Source organism: Lampetra planeri, chromosome 30, assembly GCF_965212315.1.
Source record: "Lampetra planeri chromosome 30, kcLamPlan1.2.h2, whole genome shotgun sequence".
NCBI lineage: Eukaryota > Metazoa > Chordata > Hyperoartia > Petromyzontiformes > Petromyzontidae > Lampetra > Lampetra planeri.
The window spans coordinates 11,160,027-11,183,611 of NC_136136.1; the positions used below are offsets into that span (position 1 = coordinate 11,160,027).

Genomic DNA, 23,585 nt, shown 5'->3' on the forward strand with positions numbered 1-23,585 from the left:
ATACAAATAGTCGCCCGAATCTGTCCGATAATTCCCAAAGAGCCCCCGTTCGCCGCGTAAAATGGTACGTCCACCGGAAGGGGTCGACATTGGACGGGGAGGATGTTATAAATAAGGTCCGAAATGATAGTGGCCGACGCACCCGTGTCCACCAGCACCCGGACCTCAACCCCGTCAATAAATCCCGTTACTACGGACGACCCGGCCAACGCAGCCACTATCCTGTGGGCCAACTCGGACCATTTGACTGCTCCCGGGCCGTGTACGAACCCCCCTCGCCGAACCGAATCCCCGGCCCCCATACGCGGTCCCCCCACCGCGAAGCGGCGACCCGAGTGTGCCGTGTATGTGGACCGAGCGTGTGGGGTGCCGTGACTTGCCGGGGTTAGCTGGGACGACTTGGGGCCTTGGTCGTCGTCCAGACGTGGTCCCGTGGCGCGCTGACGCGGAGCCCGGCACCCGGACGCGACGTGACCCCGAAGGCTGCAGTTGTAACACATGACGAGGGACGTCGTAGGTTTCGGTTGCTCCAGCTTGCGGGACGATCGTATGGGCGAACGACCTCCCGATCTCCACTCCCCCGGTCTCGACACGGTGAAGGCCTCCTCCCGAGCCGTAGCAGTCGGAGGCTCGGCGAGCGTCGCGGCAGGTGTCGAGATCCCCGCCGATGCACAGACGACCGTCCGCTTGCGCTTGAGGACCTCGTGTGCGTGGATACTTGTAGCAACCCCCAAGGAGCAGATGTCCATTTCGTCCGCCGTATTGATGGGGACTCCCAGGTCGTGAGCCAACGCCAGCAGCTGCTCTGTCACCATGGCGTCCTTCCCCTCCTTGTCCATGCGGGGAAAGGTGGCGTCCGCCAGGGCGAGCAGCGACGTGCGATAGGCGAGCGTAGTTTCTCCCTCCATCTTACGCCGTTCGTAAAACTGGTGGCGACAGGTCGAGGGCGGTCCGAACACCTTAGCCATGAGGTGTAGCGCGGCCTGGAGCGTTGAGCGGGATGACCTCGGGGCGGATGTGAAGGCCGCGAGTGCGTCGTCGTCGAGCGTCGCCGGCAGCGCGCGTAAGGCAGTGGTGTCGGACCACCCCGACATCTCTTGATGTGCGAGGAACCTTCGTTGGAAGGCCCCCCAGTCGCCCCCGTCCGCCTTGAACGCCGTCAGCGCGGGAAGTCTTTGTTGGAAGACCTGGTCGTCGTCCTCCGATGAATGCTTTTCCCGCGCGCCGCTGTGGTTGACGAAAATGGCGGATCCGTCGGCAGGCGCATGGTGGAGAGTTTTGGTGCGCGCCGATGACGCGGGCTGTGTAGAGTGGAGGTCCCCGACCACGTGGTGTCCACGCTTCCCGCCAATCGATGGTGGACCCTCAAAGTTGGCGCCAATTTCAAAACTTTCGGCGTGGAGCGCGTTTTGGTGGGATCCCTCGGGCCGCGCTCCCTCCTCCAACCTCGTTGTCGTCCTCCCGCCTCCAGAAGCGGTGATTTCTGCCAAAATTGAAGCGGCGGCGAGCAGCAACTCCGCCAGGCGGGAGTGTGCATCCTGGAGGCCGGTGTCGGAGGCGAGCGGAGCGTCGGCCATCGCCGCGAAGTGCTGCAGCGGCGGCATCTCTTCGTCCTCGCCTCCCGAAGCTTGCGGTTCCGGTACGCCGTCGTCTTCCCGATCTCGCTCGTGGGTACGGGTAGTCTTCCTAGTATCCATCTTTTTGAAGACAGGTTTACTTCTGACGCCAGTTGTAATGTTGTAACTTGGCGGGAGACGACTTTACGGGTAGCACACTCTTTATTAACACCAACTTATATTACACGGGTGGCTAACTGCAGCCTAACCCACGGGGTTCCCCTGGCTACACCCACACGGGCTCTTACGCCCCGTAGCTTCTCGGAACCCACCCGGCTGGGGTGTCAGTCTCGACTCTGGGTCCCACAGCCTCGTCCCACATGGACGTCAGACCACGGGTCCCATAGTCTCGCCTCTGAGCCGCACAGGGTCCCGGCCCTTACAAGGACAGCAGGACTAGGGGTCTCAGGGCCCTACCTCTTCAACTGCGTCTTCGATCTTCAACTGGTTATTAACTCCTCGAGTGCTCCCGCGCGTCCCCCTTTATAGTCCTCCATGCGGACGTCGCTGAGAGCACCCACCCCAGTTGACCAATCACTGCGCGCTGCCCACGATCCTATTTCCCACAATGTGTCAGCGCGCACAACCACGCACCCCGCGCCGCCCCGTGATCCATCACTGTCGGCGCGCGTCAACACCACCACACTCGATGTAGCCACACCCGGCGCGCTCACACACACGCCCCCCCCTTGTCAGCGCGTACCGCCACTACATTTACACACCACACCAATAAGCAGCGTTGCCAACTCCTTAAAGAGGAAAGTCGCCCAATGTACCTCAATAACCAGCTGGATAGACCTTCTAAAGTGAAAAAAAATGGCAATGGACAATGTTTAAATGGTAAAACAAAGGAAAGATGCAGACCTGAAAAATCTTGCTTATGCCACTCCTGGAGGAAGGGCATTAACGAGAAGTAGCTCTAGAGAGCTCCGCTATGGTGTATGTTTGGCTACTCTTCTACACTGCTCAGATGCTATGAAAACCCCAAAAGTTACTAGATCTAGCGACAATATAATTAAGTTGGCATCTAGAGCTGGGCTACCTTATTATGTCAGTAATCGATTACCTATTACTAATTGTTTTACTCATCTCAGTAGTTTATATTAAAATAGTTAGGGGAAAATAAAAGTCTCACTTCTTTTCCCACATGTGCTGCTGAATGGGAGGTTATGGATGAGGCTTTGGTGATGCCATGGACATTATCAGCAGCAAAGTCACCCTGGGTCTGGCTTATAGGGGGTTTCACGCCTTCGGGAAGCAGGATGTGGGGTGGCTTCTGTCTATAAAGAGGCCCAAGTAATCCACCACGCTTAACATTTTTAGCCGATTAATCGACTTAGCTAACTCATCGTCCCAGCTCCATTGTTGATGCTGTTAATGAGATATGAACCTCACCCTGCTTCCCATCAGCAGCTCTGCAACAATGAAGTCATCCACCAGGGGGGTGACAGAGTTGGAGAATTCTTCTGGCGCCAGCAGGACCACAACACTGACGCAGGCCAGCGGCCCCAGAAGCTTTTCTGGAGCAGTGTCAGCTACCAGCTTACTGCTTGCATGCTGGAGAGAGAGACAATTTGGGGGCTTGTTCAGGATGTAGTTCAAGTGCAATCATTAATTACATTTAACCAAGGTTACTTCACTTGAAAGCACTCCAGAGGTAGCTCTTGTGATATCTGCTTCTACGGTTCGATCTCCAAAACAGGGGTTGCTCTGCTCTGAGAGTTCGAAATGGATTATTCATTGAATTACATTACACCAATGGTGCAATCGGAATAACACTGTGGAAAGAGATAAAAAAAGGAACAAGAGAAAAAGTGCTTGAAAAGACAGTCAGACATACTCATGTGGCTTTTGGCCTATCTCCAATGGAAAGGAGGAAGAAGAATGAAAAGGATATAGCCTCATCAGTGGTTTTTAATGTTCTCCAGAAGGTAATGGTGATGCGACTTGGTTTGAGCATGTGTTTAAAACAAACAGGGTAGAAAGAGAGAGAGAGCCTAAGGGAGAAGTGGAAAGATGTAGTAAAATGAGAAATGAAGACAGTGGATCTGACTAGAGATGAGGAACAAAATGTTGAAGCGCATGGAGAAAAAATATCTAAGCAGCCATCCCCAATGCAAGTGTCTTTTTTTTGCTTCAAAGAAAAAAAAAGTTAAACAGGTCACCTGGAACACGTGAGCAAAGTGGCGCTGCCAATCAGGGATGGCACCATGCAGGCAGTGCAGGGCGTGCTTGACTAGGCCGGGTGCACCGTGGCGACACACAAACAGCAGCATGGGTACTAGCTCCCTGCCACACACAACAGTCAATTTGGAACCGCTCTCGAGTTTTCTTGTGTTGAACCGATGCTGGTATAAAAGTTCAATCCCAAAAGGCTGTGTAGCCATTGGGATGTGTAAAAATATTCTTAAATTTTTCATGTGGAGAGAGCGATATGAGAATGATGTGTACAAATTAGCTTTTTGAATGTTATTAATTCCAAGACTCATGCCAAACTGACATTGTATATTCTTAGCATTCATTGATAATGTCTGAGACTCAGAGAGCCAGACTAAGACATATTTAGCGATGCAGCATAACAATCCTAAAGTTCAAGGCTCATAGAGCCAGACTAATAAATGTTTATGATTGTTAGGGTTGCTTGTTGTCTAGGGCTCATAAAGCCATATTAAGGCTGCGTCTTACTTTGGTGTCTCCACACGTTGTGCGAGCATTCCCGGGGCTGTGTTGCGCAGAATGTGCAGAGCGGATGAACAGATCTCCGCGTACTTCACTCTCACACACAGCAGCACAGGCTCCAGCACACGGGGAGAGAGGAATGCATCGGTGTGCACGAAGGACAGCACCTGCCCCACAGCATCACACACACATGCACGGAGAGGCTCGTGTCACGTTCCGAAGTTTTTTCCATACTTTCAAGGACAAAAACAGATTGGAAAGTGTTACAGCATTGACGTGTATTTGCAAGACTTTTCTTCCTTGTTTAAATATTGTATGTGTTAAGGTATTGGATTGATAGCAGTCCGATCTCGCTCACTCTGAGTAGCTCAAATGCTGGTCTAGCATCCTGCAAGATGGGTGCCAGCAAGAGACCCTCTTCTTCCTCCATCGCAGCGCTCAGAGGCTCCACACTCCTCACCAGCACCCTGTGACAGTAGGTGGTGGGGGGGGGGAAAGTTATAGTCCAATAACCTCCTCACCAGAGTAATACACATGCATGTGCATGTATAACGCTTTTGTCAATCTACTGCAGACTTAGGACATCTCCATACCTTGCGGGTTGTGGAAGATTATTGGACCAAATTTCATCAAGCTGCTCAGTGTGAGTTGTAAAGGCAAAGAGCATAGACGTAGGGGAAGAGAAATACAGTACAACAAATGATTTTGCTGTACTGCCCCCTGAACAACCTGCACCATGAAGTACGGTCAAATAACTTCTATGACCATCATGACATAGTGAGGCCCTCATCCACCACTGGATTGCACAAAAAGGCTATACATGTATATTAATACTTTATATAGCTCAAGCGATGATGGCCGGTTGGTTCGAGTAATGATGGAGTGGCCACCAAAGGCAGGAACACTGCGGAAATTGAGCGATGTCATCGCCTCATTGTTGCATCGCGAGATAGAGAGATGGTGATGATGTTGCGAGGCCCTCATCCAGCAGTGAATTGACATGTACTGTGTTGAAAGCCGTGTTTTTCTCACTCCACGGCCTCTGCATCGATGATCAGTGGAGCCATACGTCCCAGCAGTTTCATCACAGAACCAACCATGGGCTTGGTCACTGCTCTCACCATCTCCAGCCTCTGTTGTGCTTCCCTCTGTGAACATCCAATATTGTATTCACCATAAGATGCTCCAGAAAATAAGATGCACTCAAAATCTGTGCCCATTGAAGTTACAAAGCTGGTCACACACCTACCAGATTATAAGATGCACTCTATTGCACTGCCCTGTGGCAGTATAATCAACGAGACACCCTCCCCAGTGACAGCTGTCCACGTGTAGCACAAGGTGAACACATCACCAGCCTCAGAGCTTCTTAAATCACTCTCCCTCTGTTCATACAGCAGCAATGTAGTAGATCAGTAGATCATGTGTGATGAGGTGAAGCATGGGTACTCCCACTTTTTCTTAGACATTTGGCCAGCATGTAGAATTAGGCAAAATATCCACTAGTATGGATTCTCTCGTGCTTCCTCTAGTGTAGGGCCTTTTTCCAGTAATTGCGTAAGCAAGCAATTGTCGGGCTGCACCGTTACCTATTTACATCAGATATAAACACCATGGCTCACCAGGCAATGTGCTGCTGTTTTACAGCAGCACTCTGGGTCCACAATGACTGCCACCAGCTTCCGCATCTCCGTGTCAGAGCGCAGCAGTTTGGTAAATCCTCGCAAAGATTTCTCTGGGGTCCCGTGGTCTGGGAGGCAAACTAGCCACGTACATGAGTGAAACAATGAATCGATGTATGTTGAACTTCTTTCGCACCATACGTAGACAACCGTGATAATTATCGGAGGTGCGGGGGAAAGACAACAAACTAAACACAAAAATTAGTTTTAAATCTATAATTCCATGCATAATCATGATCAGTTATGATTATTCCACGATGAAGATGTGGAGGGGAAAATGATAGATGAGTAAACACACCTGCAATGGCCGTTTCTGCTTCCAAGATCTCCTTGTCCAAAGTGCTTGTCTAAGACAACAGCAGTAGCCATTAGTGTTGAGCTGTGAACAGCCACTGTTAACCTGACCTCCAGTGTATACTGTCCTGTGATATAGGTGCTATAGGGTAAGGTAAAGAGTAAGGTATAGTGTTGACCTGTCATCTGTACTGCACTCCAGTCTGTACTGTGTACTAAATATTCATATTTAATTATCTCAAGTCTGTAGTACCCTGCAGTCTATTATGTTGCCAGTCAGAAAACCCATCATCTCTGTACTGTGCTCCAGTCTGTAATGTGTTCCCGGCTGTACTGTGTTCCAGTCCATTTGAATCTCTCGTCATCCCTGCCCCACAGTCCAACCCTGGTTTGTGAACTGAAACTTAAGTCAGCAAGAAGCTTCACTCACCCTGGACTTGATAATGAGCTTCAACAGAGCCCGGAGCTGAGCTCTCAGTGAGCTCTGACTCTTCCACATCTCATTTACAGCCCTGGGGCACACAGAGGGGCCTTAAAATTGGATAATTAGCATACAGCGTACAATTCACGTGCAATTAGCATACCATTTACAATTCTTACATTCAGTAATTGGCAGAAATTGGCAAATAATACAAGTTAGTATTTTATTTGTAATTAACATCCAAAATTAAATTCGTGTACAACATGTAAATAGCCTATACGTAGCATAAAATGTCCCAGTAGTATACAGTATACAATTCTATCTTCCGTTGAAGAGTGGGTGGGAAAGTACTGCCCTCTACTGTGTGGATCAGAGGTCACTTGATGTGATCTCAGAAGTCACTTGAAGTGATCTCAGAGGTTACTTGAAGTGATCTGCTTCTGTCAGCTGTTCTCTAGCACGAGGGGTTACACTGCTCTTCGAGAGTTCCAAATGCTTTCTTCATCTCATGACACAATGCAAATAGCACAATCAGGATAAAATTCGGGTAAAGTAACCAAATTGGGGTGTTATTTAATCTGGACATGAAGCACTGTGGAGTGGACATGGAGATGATGGCCCAGGAGAGGAAATAGGTGAGAAAGAAGAGTAGAAGGTTCACATTAATGGGGGAAATACCAGGAAGAAGACATTTAATTTGGGAAATGTTTTGCTCGGAGGACAAAATTACCGTTTCTTGATTGACATGCAAAAAACACCCTCAGCAGGAAATATACAGACACATATATAGAGATGCCTATATTGTTGACATTAAGAGAAAGGATACGGCCAAACACAGAGCCCTGAGGAATTCCCTTAGGAATGCGGGTCCCATCAGATGATGTGTTATTGACAATTTGAAATCAGATAAGTAGTTGCAAATCCACTTGATTTCATTATCTGAAAAAAAATTGGCATTTTAGCCTTTGCAATAGTATAGGATTAAGACGAATATTGGGAACCAATACCTAACAGGTATCGTGTTTCACACATTAGGGCCCATCTCACTTGCAGGCGCTGGGTGGGAGAGAGGAGTACAGGTGCAGGAGCTGGTTCATTCTCTCTTCTGCCTCCAGACAGTATGGAACCAGATACTGTGTGAACATTCGCTCTACCAAGAGCCTGGGAATAAATATCAAGATCAATATTTAATCATGGCCAAAGTTACATCATGCTCAAATAGGTTTCTCGACAAATATAGTAAAGACTGCTTTAAAGACGAGGAAACAAATATTTCAAAGTACTTCATAAGCAAGTGAATGTACGCAAGAATAAAAACACATTACTGTATGTGAAACGGTTAGATTTGTGAAAATCTATAGAACATGACAGTTAAACCATGCATAAATACTGCAGAGGGTGGACATGGGATATAGTGTAATTTAATCTATTAACCGTTGAAGCGCCTGTGGTTGCCCCATGATCAGAAGAGCAGTACGGATCGGTAAATATATTCCTTTGTTGCTGTTCACCTGTCCTCTAGACGGTTGCGGTAGTAGAAATGTAGCAGCACCGAAGGGATCCAGGAGACCGCGTCCGTGTCCTCGCGCTGGCACTGGTGGTAGTACAGGCTGGCGAGGCCACGTATAGCTTCATTACGAACACTCACCTGCACAACCACGTGGCAACACCACTATCATCACCAACAAAAACACCACCATCGGCACACCCATAATTATTGTCAAGACCGCCACCATCATAAATCATCATCAACGCACCACCAACAAAATCACCACCACCATAGCCAACACTTTCAACAGCAGCATTTCCATCTCAACCAGGGATTCATTTCAGCCAGGTCTATCTGGGTAGGTTGCCGTCGTGGTACGATGGTTAACACACGCGTTTGTCAGCCGTAGCAGAGCGAAGTATTCGGGGAAGTGCATCCCAGTGCAGCAGGGATGGCTCCAGCTTCAAGGCGGAGGACACGCAGCAGACCAGCTGAAAGTGCACCGCCTCCTCAGGGTCACGGGATCGGCCCTCCAGCGCGTCTGTCCTCATAAACATTGCACACGCATATATACAAGTACATACACATGTATACAAAGACAAACATCGCCCATATGAGCTTTTAGTAGGCTGGCGGGGCAAATGCTGTTAGTGAACACCTACGAAGGATGGGACGGCACACGAGGAGGTGGGTGGCCAACACCACGCCTGGCCACCCTTTGTCCCTCCAGTGCTAATGTTTACACACCACACCAGGTTTTTATTTTAAGAATAGGTTGACTTAGGGAAGGTAAATTACTGGTTCAAATATTCGCCGTTGTTATTAGTCATGAGCACGACACTACTGTTCCTCGGGCAAAGACAAAAACAAAGATCCCTCGTATAGCCTTAACAGACTCTTGGGGCAAGTGCTGATAGCGAGCGCCTATGAATATGTGAGCTCCTCGGGCTCACATATACACACACGTATACATATATATATACACAAACATATTCACCCACTAGGGATATGCTCCCAATATTAGGATGTTTTGAAAATAAAGCCTAGATATAAGATTTCAGACAATCTGAAAAATAATAATTCTGAATCCATCTGGAAACCAGAAGTGATGTCTCTTCCTAATTTTTCTCGCCAAAAAATGGTGTTACATGACATCAGGTGACATCACTACTGTAAACACAAAGACATTTACCCCAGTACGTATCGTAAATATTCCATCTAAATAGCAGCAACTGACCGCACAGGTCCTTGGCAAGCCCTGGGTTGTTCTTAAGGCAGCGAGCAGCAAACTTCACACACCGCAGCCTCACGGGTGCACTCACATCCTTGAAGCTGTCCAGACACAAACACACGCAGAATTCTACAGTGATCACACTTTTACACCAGGGTTAAAATTATATGGGGGTCAAAATACGATTTCCTCACAATGATGGTGCTCTCACCGTCTCACGAAACAGCGCCAAAGCCTTGAGTTTTTTAAAGCCAGCTCCGATCCAGCAGCGCCAAACATTTTGGCTAGGAGGGAGACGGTAGCGAGACGCACAGAGGCATCTTCACTCTGTGGAAAAGGACAGATGGGAGACAAAGACACAAGACACAGAGACACAGCCAGCAAAGAAGATACAGACAGGACTGGAAACAAGAAATTTGCAGTCTCCTGAGATAAGAACACTTAGACAAGAACCTCTAAGACAAGGAACTCGTAGACATGGATGCTTAAATCAGAAGACCTTGAGACCGATAAACTCAATAGGAGAGTTTACGGGTCTATGTTAGTCTAACTGGCTTCATGTAGGTCTATGGATCTCTATGTAAGTGTACTAGTCTTCGTAGACCTATGGATTATTATGCAAATATGGGTCTATATGCATATCTCCGTCATAAAGAACCATAGATTCTCACGGAGTAGAGTTTCATATATCTCAATCATTGTAATGGCGAGGGAACAATAGAAAATGTAACAGCTGAAAGCCGGTGTGGTGTAGTATGGGCGGCGACCGTAAGCTTCCCCTCGAGCTGAGGCAGGGTGGAGAGCAGCAGTGAGGCGTCGATGGCGTAGAGTTCCAGGAGAAGCTCCCCCATATGCGTGGAGAGGTCACTCACCTCCTCCCTACCCAGGATAACCACCTGATTGAAGAGCTGAGAGACAGAGAGAAATATAGAGAAACGTAGAAATACAGAGTGAAATAGACATGGAACTTATTTTTGTGTTAAGTTTGTTGTCCCTCTCCCGCACCTCTGATCAGCACAGTTGGCTCCATACGGTGCAAAAGAAGTTAAACATACATACATACATAGTAGCATGATGGTGATAGTAGCAAAGAACACAGCAATGATGAGACGGCAATAGCAGACAAAGATAACAGACTGAATTACCATCTGTTGTAATGATTGTGATAGTAGTAAGAGAGACACGGAGGAGACAAATCGATGATGAGAGTGTCTAGTACTGAACTCATGTCTATAGTATCGTTCGTGACAAAGATACACCATATAGCCTAAACAGACTGTTGAAGCAAGTGCTGTTAGCGAAGGCTAGCATGCCACACGATGACGTTATAAATAGTAGCAGCAACAGAGACAAGAAAGCAAAACAATGACAATATAGTGTCTGTAACAATGACCATGCTAGTCGAACAGAGACGTGAAGGAGACAAGAGTTAAGATCAGGGTCTGTAGTTACGATAAAGTGTCTGGAGTTTCATCTGTCATGGCAGCAGTAACCCAGATGAGGAGGCAACAGAAGAACGACATTCAAATTCCTGTCATAATGATGACTACAGTAGCAAAGCGACAGTAGAGTGTCTGTCGGTAAATGTAGACATACGTTTGTGATGGATGGCTCTATGACCTCGGTTGTCTTCTTCAGAAGATCCTTGGCCAGGCTATAGGATCGCTCATCAAAATCCTAAACACAAAAGCCCCATCGCCACCATGGCGGTATTACAATGTGCTGTGCTGCAGATTAACTCATTTTTCACCATAGGAATGTGGAATATCTGCCATTGCCTCAGGGTGGAACAATGAAGGTGAGAAATGTGATCCTGATCATCGTCATTGATTAATGATCAGGATAATTATTGTTTATGATTATGATTAATGGTTATAATGTTGTTTATGTGAATTATAATTATGATAATCACGATGAGCATAATTATGATTATGACAATGATTGTGAAGAATATGACCATCATTATGAGTGTGATGCTGATGAGCCTGATGACCATGATTATGATTACGATGATCATAATAATGGTGATTATGATGATAACTATCATGATCATGAAAATTAGAATATTGTAATGATGACGATGTTGATGATGATATGCATGACCATAATAATATTGATAACACTGGTGATCCTGATGACCGTAACGATTCTGATGATAATGATGATTATGTTGTTACGCACTTCGTAGTGATTGTTTTGGTGTGCACTTTGTTTTAGTTACTATACACTATGAGTGTCTTTGTGGAGATCTGTAAGTACTGCTGTGAGTGGGACACCTCGCTTCTGATTAGGTTGTAAAGGATAGAGTCAAGGACTGCGGTGCTGGCGCCCTTGGCCTCCATTATGATGGTGCTCATGAGTGTCACACTGTGCCGGTGCACATTCTCCACGCTCTCCCGCCTGAAACACCGCAGCACCGGCAACACCGGAATCATCAGCAGCACTAGCAGCAGCACCAATGGCATCATCAACATCATCAGCAGCATTAGCAGCATTTTCATTGCTTTTAGCAAGACTTAGCCACCCTGCTAAATGATTTTAGTTGACATGTTTGTACAAAAAATATCACAATTAAGCAATGGGTGTACCAGCCTTTCCTCATACACAGGAGGTAAGAATTAGATTAGAATGCAAGTGAGATAAAAGAAAATTGCATAGTTAGCATTAACATTTGTTTAGTGTGCCAAATAGTGTGTATTAATACCCCCCACCAAGGTTTTATATGCCGTCCCCCCGACCCTTAAATAAGGTGAATCTACAGGTCTGTCTAAGCCGCACCTAACGACAGAGAATAGAGTCCTGAAGAGATGAGTGAACACCTCGTTGCTGTCTTCCAGCTGCAGGCAGAGCACGTATGACTCTACGAGGGTGACGCTCTGCACACACACACATGTACAGATACTCGCTCACTCACCATAGTTGCTTAGTTACTCACCTGCTCACTCACTCACACGCTAGCCTCACTCGTCTCTCATGGGCTCACCAATCACTCATACAATCACCTCATTCTCTCACTCACCTTTCGTTAATTCACTTGCTAATGCCCTCATTCACTCATCTTTTCTCTCATTCACCCAATTACTAATACTCTGCCCACTTGCTCATCCTCTCACTCACCCACTCCCTTGCCCTCTTAATCGTTTACCTTCTAACTTGCTAACTTCACTCATTCACTCTACCACTCTTCTGAGATCCCCTCTGAAATCCCTTCAAGCGACCTGTGGTCCACACAGTAGAGGGCAGCACTTTCTTACCCACTCTGCCACATGAGAGTAATGTGCGGCACATACTTGGTCAAACCAGTATGTTTATTCTCGTTGCTGAAATTTATCCAAATTGATTGCTTTTTATTGCTGAACGGGCTGGTACACTTGAAAACCCGTTTAAATGGCAAGTAAGTTTGTGTAAGTTTATGAGTCTCTATGTGATTCTATGGGTCTCTATACAAGGCTGTGGGTCTCTATTAGAGTCTATGGGTCTCTATATAAGATAATGGTGACTGGGCTGAGCGTATCAACTCACTACAATTAAGAACCCAGTTTAATCCCAGACAGTTGAATCTCAGATTTGAACCCAGCATCTCAGCAGTGTTGGCTCAGCACTCTGAACTCTGAGTCACCTGACCACCTCCTCTCGTTTTTTTTCCCTACTCATCATCACCTCCAGCAGGTAGTAGCACTGTCTGTACTCATATCCAGTTGGGTCAGCCAGGCCTTGTAGCTGCTCTGTGAAGAACATGAAGATTTCCTAGGAGTAAACAGACAGGGGTGGGGAGGAAAGAAGATGGGGAGAGGAATTAAGGATATGGATACATTTGGTCCTTAAATGCTCCAGAATCTCAAAGCACCATATATTACATATCGTGTCAACCATCAATGCCTAGCTGTAGTTTTTGTTTTTGCCGAGAGAACTGCCATTAACAGCTGTCTCTGTGTAGCACAAGGTCTATGCAGCACTGGCAATCAACAAAGATTCGTTCATGAAGCCATCTATATATACAGACATAGACGACAATTTCAACCGAGAAGATGGGTACAAACTCAGCAATCACTCGAAGGACGTTATCAACCATTTCAAGTCATAACTGGCTGTAATGTTTCCATTTTAGACCTGGCAGCCCTTTAATTGGTGGAAGCCCACCACCAGTACCATCATTACCCACTACTACCATCACCACTAGCAGCAACCTCCACCGTCAACAGTGCGATTGTGTAAAGCGAGGTGCAATGATTACCTGGCAGCCCTTTAATTGGTGGAAACCCACCACCAGCACTGCCGTTACCCACTACTACCATCACTTACATTAACATTAGCTGCTCCTCCCATGCTGCTGACACTTGGGATACGCCCATTTTAAACCTTTATAAACAGTTTGCCTTGAGAGGCTAACCCCCCTTTTCCTGATGACGACCGCTTGTGTTACGATCAAAACGTCGTGGTTTTATTTTATAGATTTTTTTTATTCACTTTATTTGTATGATTATTTTTCTATCTACGTGACTTTACCGAAAGAACCAAAGAATAAGTCTACATTATAGACTGCCAGTATGCTCACTCAGGTTAAGAACCAGGCTACCCATATGAGACTAGGCTCTAAGGAAAGCTGTCTCGGGTGTGGATCAATCAACTTTAAGGACAGTGCACATTATCAGAGTTATGTTATTTTTTTTGTATTATGACTGCAGGTATTGCGGTCTATGCAAACATGACTCCTTGTAAAAAGGTGTCAGTTTTGTTGCCAGATAGAAGGGTAAAGAACCAATTATCATATTTTTTACTGGCAAATGAGGTTCCCATAGTAAACCAGGCTACAGTCTACATTATAGAGTGCCAGTACACTCACTCAGTTTAATAACCATTTCTACAGTCTACATTATAGACTGCCAATACGCTCACCAAGCTTAAAAACCAGGCTACAGTCTACATTATAGACTGCCAGTACGCTGACCGAGGTTAAGAACCAGGCTACAGTCTACATTATAGACTGCCAGTACGCTCACCGAGGTTAAGAACCAGGCTACAGTCTACATTATAGACTGCCAGTACACTCACCCAGCTTAATAACCATTGCTATAGTCTACATTATAGACTGCCAGTACACTTACCAAACCTAATAACCAGGCTACAGTCTACATTATAGACTGCCAGTACACTCAGATTAAGAACCAGGCTACAGTCTACATTAGTGGTTTTTGTTTTTTTTATAATTTACATTTTATTTGTATTATTTATATTTTTATTAACTTTATTTTTATTATTCTTTTTATATCTACGTGACTTTACCGAAAGAACAAAAAAATATTAATTCCTGCAGTCACGAAAGTATTAAGTCGAAATCCACAGCATCAACCAGAGTCGTCAGCAGCTTGAATTGTAAACCTCTGCAACAAGTAGCAAACGCGCTATCTCATGGCCATGTAACAAACAGGTTGCCTCATGGGAGGGCGACCAGAGCGCAAAACTGAGGGGTGCCAATAATGTACAAAGCGAAGCGCATTGATAGTTTGCATACAAGGCATTGCTAAATGTAGATATTTGTAATTACAGACACAGAGAAAAACACTGAGAGTAACAGGTAGACACACAACCAGAGCCATTAACAGACACAGAGGAAGATACATTTAGACACACTGAAACATAGACCCAGAGAGGGACAAAAATACATGAAGAAAGTTTGTTGAGGTAAAGAGAGTTTCATTGAGTCGTATTGTGTTCACTTATTCTCAGCGAGTCTAAGTGAGTGTCGGTGAGTTATATTTCCTCACCCTGCAGTAAGTGTGAGGAGGAGGAATGAGTTATTGGTGAATCTCTGTAGTCTGACCCACCCTGGTCTGAGTGGGTGAAGAGGCGTATGGGTGGAGGGGGAGTTTCACCCTAATATGAGCATGCGATGAATAAGGGTTTAAGATAAATATGGTTGGTGGGGAGCGAGTATGTGTGCGGAGTCTGCTGATGAGCGGTGTTTGACAGTGCGTCCGTCTCAGTGAGAGTTAAGTCAAGTAGTAATGCTGTGAGATTGTCGGTGAGTATGTGGCACCCCAAATTGATGTGAGCATGTCACACTGAGGAAGATGCCTATGATAAGCATGGGTGGTGTAGAGTATGTTGGTGAGCGATGAGTCTCAGTGCGTGTCAGTGAGTCTCAGTAAGTCTTGATGTGTGTGAGTGTGAGGATGTGAAATGTGGGTGGTTACGTGTCTCACCTTGATGTGAGCGTGCGCTGATGATGGCGAGTATGAGGAGTATGGGTGATGTGGAGCGAGGATGCGGAGCATGCTGGCGAGGCAGCAGGCCGTGAGGCGGCGCACTGCGCTCTCGGCGTGGCGCAGGAATGGCGCTGTGGCCAGGAGCCGTGCAAGCGGTGCCAGCCACTTCCTCTCTCCCGACGAGTTCTGCTCCAGGTCCATCAGTCTGCGTGCCAGCAGCTACACAAACATAACATCCACAAGCTACACAACATCCACCAGCCAAGCGTGCTCGGCAGCTACACAACCACAATATCTCAAGATAAACTATAAATTACTTTTATTTGACCTAATAAGCCCCAATGAGCTTTACAACTCTTTTTCAGAAGTGACCTCGCCACAACTGATAGTTCAACTTAGTGGCTTATCATGTGTAAATTTATATCGGACAAATACTATAAAAGCATGTTTCTAAATGTTGGGAGAAACATTTTTCCAGCTCTCAAACACAACATCCACCAGATTGACAAAAACATTTATCAACTACACAACCATAACGTCCATCAGCTAGACAACCACAACATCCACGAGATACACAACCACAATATCCACCAGTTCCACAACCACAACATACATCAGCTAGACAACCACAATACCCACCAGCTTCACAACCACACCAACATCCAACCACCACTTGCTACATCATAACCACCAGCCATCGCCAGCAGCTACACAACAATAAGAACCATAACATCATTAGCATTTAGATAGCAACAACACATCAACAACCACACCATCCGTATCAGTCATCATGCCAACATCTACACAACCGCAAAAACACAACCAAAACAACCGCACACAAAATGATATCCACGAGCCAGAACAGCAGCAGGTTGACAACAGTAACAACAATAATAACATGGGGAGTAGAGGACGTAGGATGAGATGAGATGGCAGAGATAGAACACGGGGATATGAGCTATGTGTGGTTGTTAATATGTGTGGAGAAGTAAATGATTTTGGGAGGTGAGAGATGTGGGTAGGTGAGGGATTTGGTAGAGAGGAGGTCCCTGACACAAGGGATGTGGGGAGATGCAGCAGTCGTCGAGAATGGGATGTGATGAGGACATCGATGAAGATCTTGACAGCAGATACCTTGAGTCTTTTGTTGAGTTCTATACTCGAGAGATGCTCAGATATCTCCTTCAGCCCCTCCGGGTACACAATGGTGTCATCGGCATCACTGAAATCCGAGCTGAGGTCAGGCATGGCTGCTGATCCTGTGGGGGAGCGGTGGCACAGTGGTTAGCGCACGACACCACCAACACGGCGATACTTTTGCCATACACTGCGAGTGCTTCAACCCCGGCGTGGGGGTCGTGGACGGTCAGAATCGGAGTCTTTATTCATCCTGGAGAAATCCGATGATCTGAGAAGCTCTTTTGCACGTATGTCCAAGTCGTGGGCGGTGTTCGGTCATACTTCACCACGCTGTTAGGTTATTTCGGTAAAGTCACGTAAGAAAATAAATACAATAATAAAAATACCTACATTAAATCACGACGTTTCGGAAGCAACACAAGCCTCCGTCATCAGGTGTAAAATTACTGGAGCAGTCTACACCTGATGACGGAGGCTTGTGTTGCTTCCGAAACGTCGTGATTTAATTTAGTTATCTTCATTTATTATTATTTTATTTAACTATTATTTTACCTACGTGACTTTACCGAAAAAACCTAAGAGTATGAATCCTTGCAGTCAGGAAAGCTTCAAATCTAGAATTTCACCACGCTCTAAAGTGCGGGTTGGTGGATGTGGGGGACTGTGGCGTTAAGTTCACACATTTAGAAAATCAATGCGAGATAAATTTTAATTGTGAGTTTTAAACCCAGGTTCCGATAAAAATGTATGTGTTTACGATATGTTTAAGTTACAATATCTGAGGGTGAGTTTAGTTAAATGTTAAGGGGGGTGATTTGTACGCGAATGAAATGCAACGCGGACACGGAGGCCATCCACTGAGGAGATGGAGCGATGAAATCTGCTCGTCTGCACGTGTGAAGGTGGATTATTATCATTATCATCATTATCATTATTATCATCATTATTATCATCATCATTATTATCATATCATCATTATTACATCGCAGTGGATGATGATGGTGACGTTACAGATAAAGAGAGCAACTGCTGGTGGAAAGACCCTCCCTCTTACGAGTCCAGGGGGGGGGTACATTGGTCTACTCTTCCACACCTGCCATTAGCACGGTTGTCTACGTACAGTGCGCGAAAGGAGCTTCAAGAAGAAACTTGGAACAATGTTTCAGCTGCCGCGCCCGGAGATCAACACGACGACACTCTGGATTGCAAAACTTGCGAATTTTAGTGTCAATTAGGTACTCGACACGCTTATGAAGTGAGTGAAATGAATCATAAACGCGACGATGTTACTGTAATACATTAATAGCAGCTGCCGTGCGCCACAAGTGTAATTAGTGCTACAGAAACACTCCCGGATGAGACGCTACTCGTGTTACCTAAAAATAACCCCCCACCCCTACCGCGTGATTTTAACAAATCCAAAGCAAGTTGTGAATGCTATAAACGGCGCTTGTGTTTATACATGTAATGAGTGGTAATAATTAAAACACATTAACGAACAGCCAATGCACCTGAGGCGAGTGGAAGCTTTAACACTGGTGACGTCACCTCCAGGTGACTCCTCCCCCCCACCAACGGTCGCTTTCCCGCCAAAAGTTAACGTGACGTCATCGCACTCACTCACGTGCTGGCAGAGGTCGCAAACGGGTTTTGATTCCTTACCCGTACCCGGCCGCACCAGGGTCGCAAACGGGTACCCGTACCCTACCCGATACCCGGCTACCCGTACCCGGCCGGATGCGGGTACGGGTACCCGATTGCGACCTCTGGGATGAAGCCATGTTGCAGGCGCGGGTGGGTTGATTCTAGGAACTTGAATTGTGAGAAGAGACAAGACGTTGGGAAATAAGTGACAAACGGTTACTCACCAGTGACTCACGGCCTACCCGTACCCGCCGTACCCGGCCGCACCAGGGGCGCAAACGGGTACCCGTACCCATACCCGGCCGGGTACGGGTAGCCGGATATCGGGTACGGGTACGGGTATCGGGTACCCGATTGCGACCTCTGGTGCTGGGGCCACGGGCTACAAAACGTCCAGCAACAAGCAGCACCATAAGCAGGGTTTGATAAGAATTAACTAAGACATTCCTCGAATAGAGCAGGTTTATTTGATGCTTGGAGGAGGGGGGGGGAACTAACCTATTTTTAAATCCTTTATAAGTTCGCTTGCTTACGACCGTGCAAATCTTTCGGTCGTTTTTTAACCCACTTCCCGTGATCCAATCGAGCTGACATTTTCCACAGACTCGTTGTGCGTGACAATTAATGTTCGTGAAAAAAAAAATCAAAAATGTTACACTTTTTAGGACTAAAATATTATATTTAATTACCAATTGCTTAATGGTGCAATGCAATCATCTGACCCATGTGGCAGCCATCTCAAGCCAGAGGACGAGAGGACTCTAGCCGCCACGCATATAAAGGATTTATAGTGAAAAACTTAGTTTTTACGGGTTATACTTGTTATTTTACTAGGTAAGACTCACTGAGCTATACTATTTTTCAGAAGCTACCTGGCCACAAATGACAGCTCAACTAAGTGGCTTATCATCATTGTGTGTAGATTTGTTGGAGTAGCCAAATGCTCTAAAGGCAAGATGTTGATTCTAAATGTGGAGGGAGGAAAAAGGAGGAAGCTGGAGAAAAATCCACGCAACCACGGGGAGAGAGAGACGCGCAAACTCCAAATATAAAAGTTCAAATTTTTATTTATTGTTTTATATTATTTTATTTCCCTTCTACGTGACTTTACCGAAAGAACCAAGAATATAAGTTCAAGTTCATTTATTAGGTATAGCCCTGTGAGCCATTCGGCTCTTGAATCGGGTGCAACCGCAACAAACAAACATGAACAAGAAAACATCTTAAAGTGACTTTGTGCAAACAGAAAATCCAAGAAAAGACAGCAAAATATTGCAGAAAAAGCACCGTACACCAACACTGTGCTAAAATCCCAGTGGGATGCAAGTCAGCAGGCGTCAGGGTCGGTGTTCGACCCATGCCCTCCTGTGTACCAGGCGAGGTCGTTGACATCTTCAAGACACCGCGGTGGTGATGGGCAGGGAATTCCAGCAAGGCCCTCGCCATGGAGTCAACATTGGGGGGACCAGATCTTCCTGGGGGTCCCAACCCAGAAAAAAATCTAAATTTGAAAACTGCCATTTCCTACCTAAAATATGAAAAAATTCACCAACACATGGGATGGACTTTGATACAATAATGTCTCAGTGCATTGTATTACATTGCTGTTTTTACTTTTTTGTACCATTTCTTGCTTCATTGTATGTAATGTTTGAGATTAGGGATGAAAAACGTATAACCACAATCATATAAACAGAAATCTATGCATTGATTTATATGAAGACAAGTCCAGATATTGTGGCCAAGGTTTAGCAAATTGTTGTTTTTATTTACACAGCATAGCAATTATTTTTATAGCAATACTAGCAGAAGTACCCGGCGTTGCCCGAGTGAAAAATATATTTCTTAATAACCTTACATATATACACAGATGGGCTGCTACCCCTGCCCCCCCCGCCCCCCAGCCACGATCTCCTCGGCCGCTGTGCAGTAATATGTACGGCCTATAGTGTGGTGGGGTGTCGAGGCCTAGTACCGTGCAGAGCCTCCGGCCTCGCCTAGATTGCCCACCCGGCTGAGGCTGGGTACTGGGGCCGTTACCCCCCCCCCCCCCCCCCCCGCTACAATAATACTGTGTAATCGCTATAATTTTATTATCTACCGACCCTATAATAGTAATTGCACACAGTGGGGGGGGGGGGAGTGAAGAGGACGTGAAACTTTGATGAATTTACCTCAGAGTCGCGTGTTAATGCGTGCGCATATTTTTAACGGGAATTAAAAATGGCGTCCACCCCGCAGCAAATGCGTCGCTACCCGTTGCCAGGGACAACCGCCGTGGAAAACCAAACGGACCAATCGTGTCTCGCAAATCCCTCACATTTCGTCCAATGAAACTGCGTATGGTCCGGCGACACACAGACAGACAGACACACACACAGACAGATAGACAGACAGATTTGCGATTTTATATATATAGATTGGGGGGGGGACATTTTGAGCATATTTGAATATTGGAGAGGATGTGTCCCCCCCAAAATATATTATATTTACGGCCTTCAGTTTCATTTAGTTTCAACAAACAAAAACATGAACAAGAAACATCTTAAAGTGACTACGTGCAAACAGAAAAATCCAGGATAAAACAGAAACGTCTTCCAGAAAACGCACCGTATATCAGTGCCAGGGAATAAGCAGAAAGAAAGAGTCCGTATCTGGTGGAGCAAGTCCTCAACATGGGTGATGTTCACGGGAACGGTAAACATGGTAGTAGCGATAGAAGTGTGATGAGGAGGCGACTGACCCGAGTGACTGCCTCAAAGTGCACCTAGAATGGCACTAGCGCCGTAGTGACGTCAGCGCCACTTGGTGGTGAACGGGGGTTTGTAATGCTTCTGATTCAATCGCCAAGACTGGTTAACAGTTGCATTCTATTGATTGCAATGAGATAGTAAAGTGTCGAAGTGCCTTGTTCATGCAAATGCATCGATTTCTTAACACACACGGGGGTGCATTGCATGGACAAAAGTTCTCAGCCTTGTGCAGATCACCAGGTCAAAAGAACTACATTTGTGCCAAGTTTGTTGTATTACACCACCACCGTTTGAGGACCTGAAAACATCACGTCAGTGTGACTCAAGGCTATACAAAGTATTGTATTATTCACACAAAAACTAATTGTACCATTTTATGAACATCGATTTTAAAATGTTTTCATGTAATTGTCAGTTTGAAAATTGGGATGTGATCAACGTTTTTGGTTTTAGATCGCGTTATTTATAAATGTGTCGTAACCCTCCACCACCCGACACGGCCAATCAGTAAAAAAGTGTCACGTTGACAAAAGACAAATTAGTTCACTGCTTTAGCCCACCGGTGTGTTGAAGCGCGAAACCACAACATTTACAATTTGAGTACGACGTTTCGCTGGTAATTGCGATTTAAGGTTTTCATTTCCTTTCAATCAAGAGCAGGCCTCTGCCTTGTACAGCCAAAATAACAGCAAAAGACCGGAAAAACCACATGAACGTAACGGGAACAGGGGATCCTTTTTACAGCCGATGCACCGAGTACGCCGCGATCGAGTTCCCCTCTTTCACACCCTTTACTCAGAAAAAACAAGAAGTCACCGTAGCAACGGAGGAAGGGGGAGGGGGTACGTTCATCCACCCATTCTCGTCGAAGGGGGGGGGGGGTCGTTTCGAATTCAGCCTATCCCGCACTTGGGTGGCGGCCATCGCCACTTCGCGTTTGTGGCTGCTCTGCCCGTTGTCGCCCGCTCCACCTCCACCACCCTCTCTAACAGCCCCCTGGCTAGTCGGTATACCTCGGGAGGCGACATATAGACGCCCTTAATCAGCTTCTGGCGCGCCGTCCACAGGGCCTCTTTTACGGCACCTATGACGGCCCATGCCTGAGCCCAGACCCCACCCGCCCTCTGCCTGAACATCCCCCAAATCATATTAGGCGCTGTGGCCTTTACGGGGCAAAAATGGGACAGCAGGGGTCGACTTAACTCCCACACCTCCTGGGCAAATGGGCACTGTACGAGGGCATGAGCAGCGCTCTCTCCCAGGTCGCAGCCTCTCGGGCAATCAGGAGAGCGGGCCAATCTGCGGGAACACATAAATAGCCTGCACTCCAGCCTGTCCCATGCGGCCAGCCAGGATAAGTCCCGCTGCCTTTTCGTCAGGGCTGCCGATGCTACATTTTCCCAAATTTGTCGGGCCCGGGTACCGAGCACCTGGCACCTCTGTGCAGACCTCCTTTTTCGACATTTCCGCCAGGACTTCCCTGGGAACCCATGACCCCCGTGTCCGGTCCGGCTCGTACTTCGTGATGTATTCATTTACCGCGGTGCACAACCACCCCTGAGGCCAAGCCAGGGGGGTGCCGCGCGGCAACGACGCCATGCTTAGCCGCCTCAGGAGCCACGCCAGTCTGTACAGAACATAATACGAGGCTTTCACCTGGAGCCCATTGGAGAAATATAGTCGCAGCGTATTACAGACAAAAATCGTGTCGAGGATGCACGCGACATTCGGGGCCCCCCTCCCACCGTTCTCGGCACGTTTGTACATTGTTTCTCTCTTCACTCGGTCCATCCCTCCCCCCCAGATGAACTTGAAGAACAGGCGCTCCAACCTTTTTGCCATTTGCGCCCCCGGCGGGAACACGTAGGCCAGGTAGATAAGTACCGGGAGGATTTCCACCCTCAAGACCAACATTCTACCTTCCATTGAAAGGCACCTGTCTGCCCAACCAGCCAGCCTGCCTCTCACCATGCACTCTTTTCCCCGCCAATTCTTAGCCGCAGAATCCTCCCTATAGAACGTGACTCCTAAGATTTTTATCCCCTCCACCAGGACCGTTATACCTGGCGGGCGGCCCTCAAATAACCTGGGGTCACCAAATATCAGCAACTCACTTTTGCTTACATTCACCTTTAATCCCGAGGCCAAAAATAATCTATCCGCAAGTCCTAGGGCCTCCCATACCGAAGCAACATTCCCACAGAAAATGACAACATCGTCCATATACGTTGCAATTTTTGCTGGTTCCGCACACCCTGGCATGCTCACCCCTCTAATCAGCTGGCTTCCCCTGACAGCCTGGGCAAAAGGCTCCATGCACATTATGAATAACACCGGCGACATCGGGCACCCCTGCCGCACACCGGACCCAATTGGAAACCCTTCCGAGAGGACTCCATTTATTAGCAGGCTACCTGTGAGCTTATGATA

At 46.8% G+C, this 23,585-nt stretch overlaps 1 protein-coding gene across 2 annotated transcripts in view; it reads right to left on the reverse strand.

Moving 5' to 3' along the window:
* LOC144728967 (sister chromatid cohesion protein PDS5 homolog B-like) overlaps positions 1 to 18,334 on the reverse strand; it is a 30,877-nt gene extending 12,543 nt beyond the window's left edge. Inside the window, exons 1-21 of one of the 2 annotated variants that reach the window (XM_078608762.1) lie at positions 18,270 to 18,334; positions 16,753 to 16,877; positions 15,616 to 15,837; positions 13,073 to 13,159; positions 12,191 to 12,288; positions 11,689 to 11,812; positions 11,009 to 11,089; positions 10,180 to 10,320; positions 9,624 to 9,739; positions 9,419 to 9,513; positions 8,574 to 8,722; positions 8,204 to 8,340; positions 7,740 to 7,853; positions 6,702 to 6,783; positions 6,276 to 6,324; positions 5,918 to 6,057; positions 5,328 to 5,443; positions 4,654 to 4,762; positions 4,302 to 4,462; positions 3,782 to 3,905; positions 3,012 to 3,173 (exon numbers count right to left, since the gene is read on the reverse strand). In XM_078608762.1, coding sequence (XP_078464888.1) covers positions 3,012 to 3,173; positions 3,782 to 3,905; positions 4,302 to 4,462; positions 4,654 to 4,762; positions 5,328 to 5,443; positions 5,918 to 6,057; positions 6,276 to 6,324; positions 6,702 to 6,783; positions 7,740 to 7,853; positions 8,204 to 8,340; positions 8,574 to 8,722; positions 9,419 to 9,513; positions 9,624 to 9,739; positions 10,180 to 10,320; positions 11,009 to 11,089; positions 11,689 to 11,812; positions 12,191 to 12,288; positions 13,073 to 13,159; positions 15,616 to 15,837; positions 16,753 to 16,866 — 2,421 coding nt within the window. In that variant the 5' untranslated portion in view covers positions 16,867 to 16,877; positions 18,270 to 18,334. Of the gene's footprint in view, positions 1 to 3,011; positions 3,174 to 3,781; positions 3,906 to 4,301; positions 4,463 to 4,653; positions 4,763 to 5,327; positions 5,444 to 5,917; positions 6,058 to 6,275; positions 6,325 to 6,701; positions 6,784 to 7,739; positions 7,854 to 8,203; positions 8,341 to 8,573; positions 8,723 to 9,418; positions 9,514 to 9,623; positions 9,740 to 10,179; positions 10,321 to 11,008; positions 11,090 to 11,688; positions 11,813 to 12,190; positions 12,289 to 13,072; positions 13,160 to 15,615; positions 15,838 to 16,752; positions 16,878 to 17,878; positions 18,158 to 18,269 lie in introns of those variants that run through there. The other variant, XM_078608763.1, reaches the window with a different exon arrangement.
* Between the last annotated feature and the right edge of the window lie 5,251 nt (positions 18,335 to 23,585).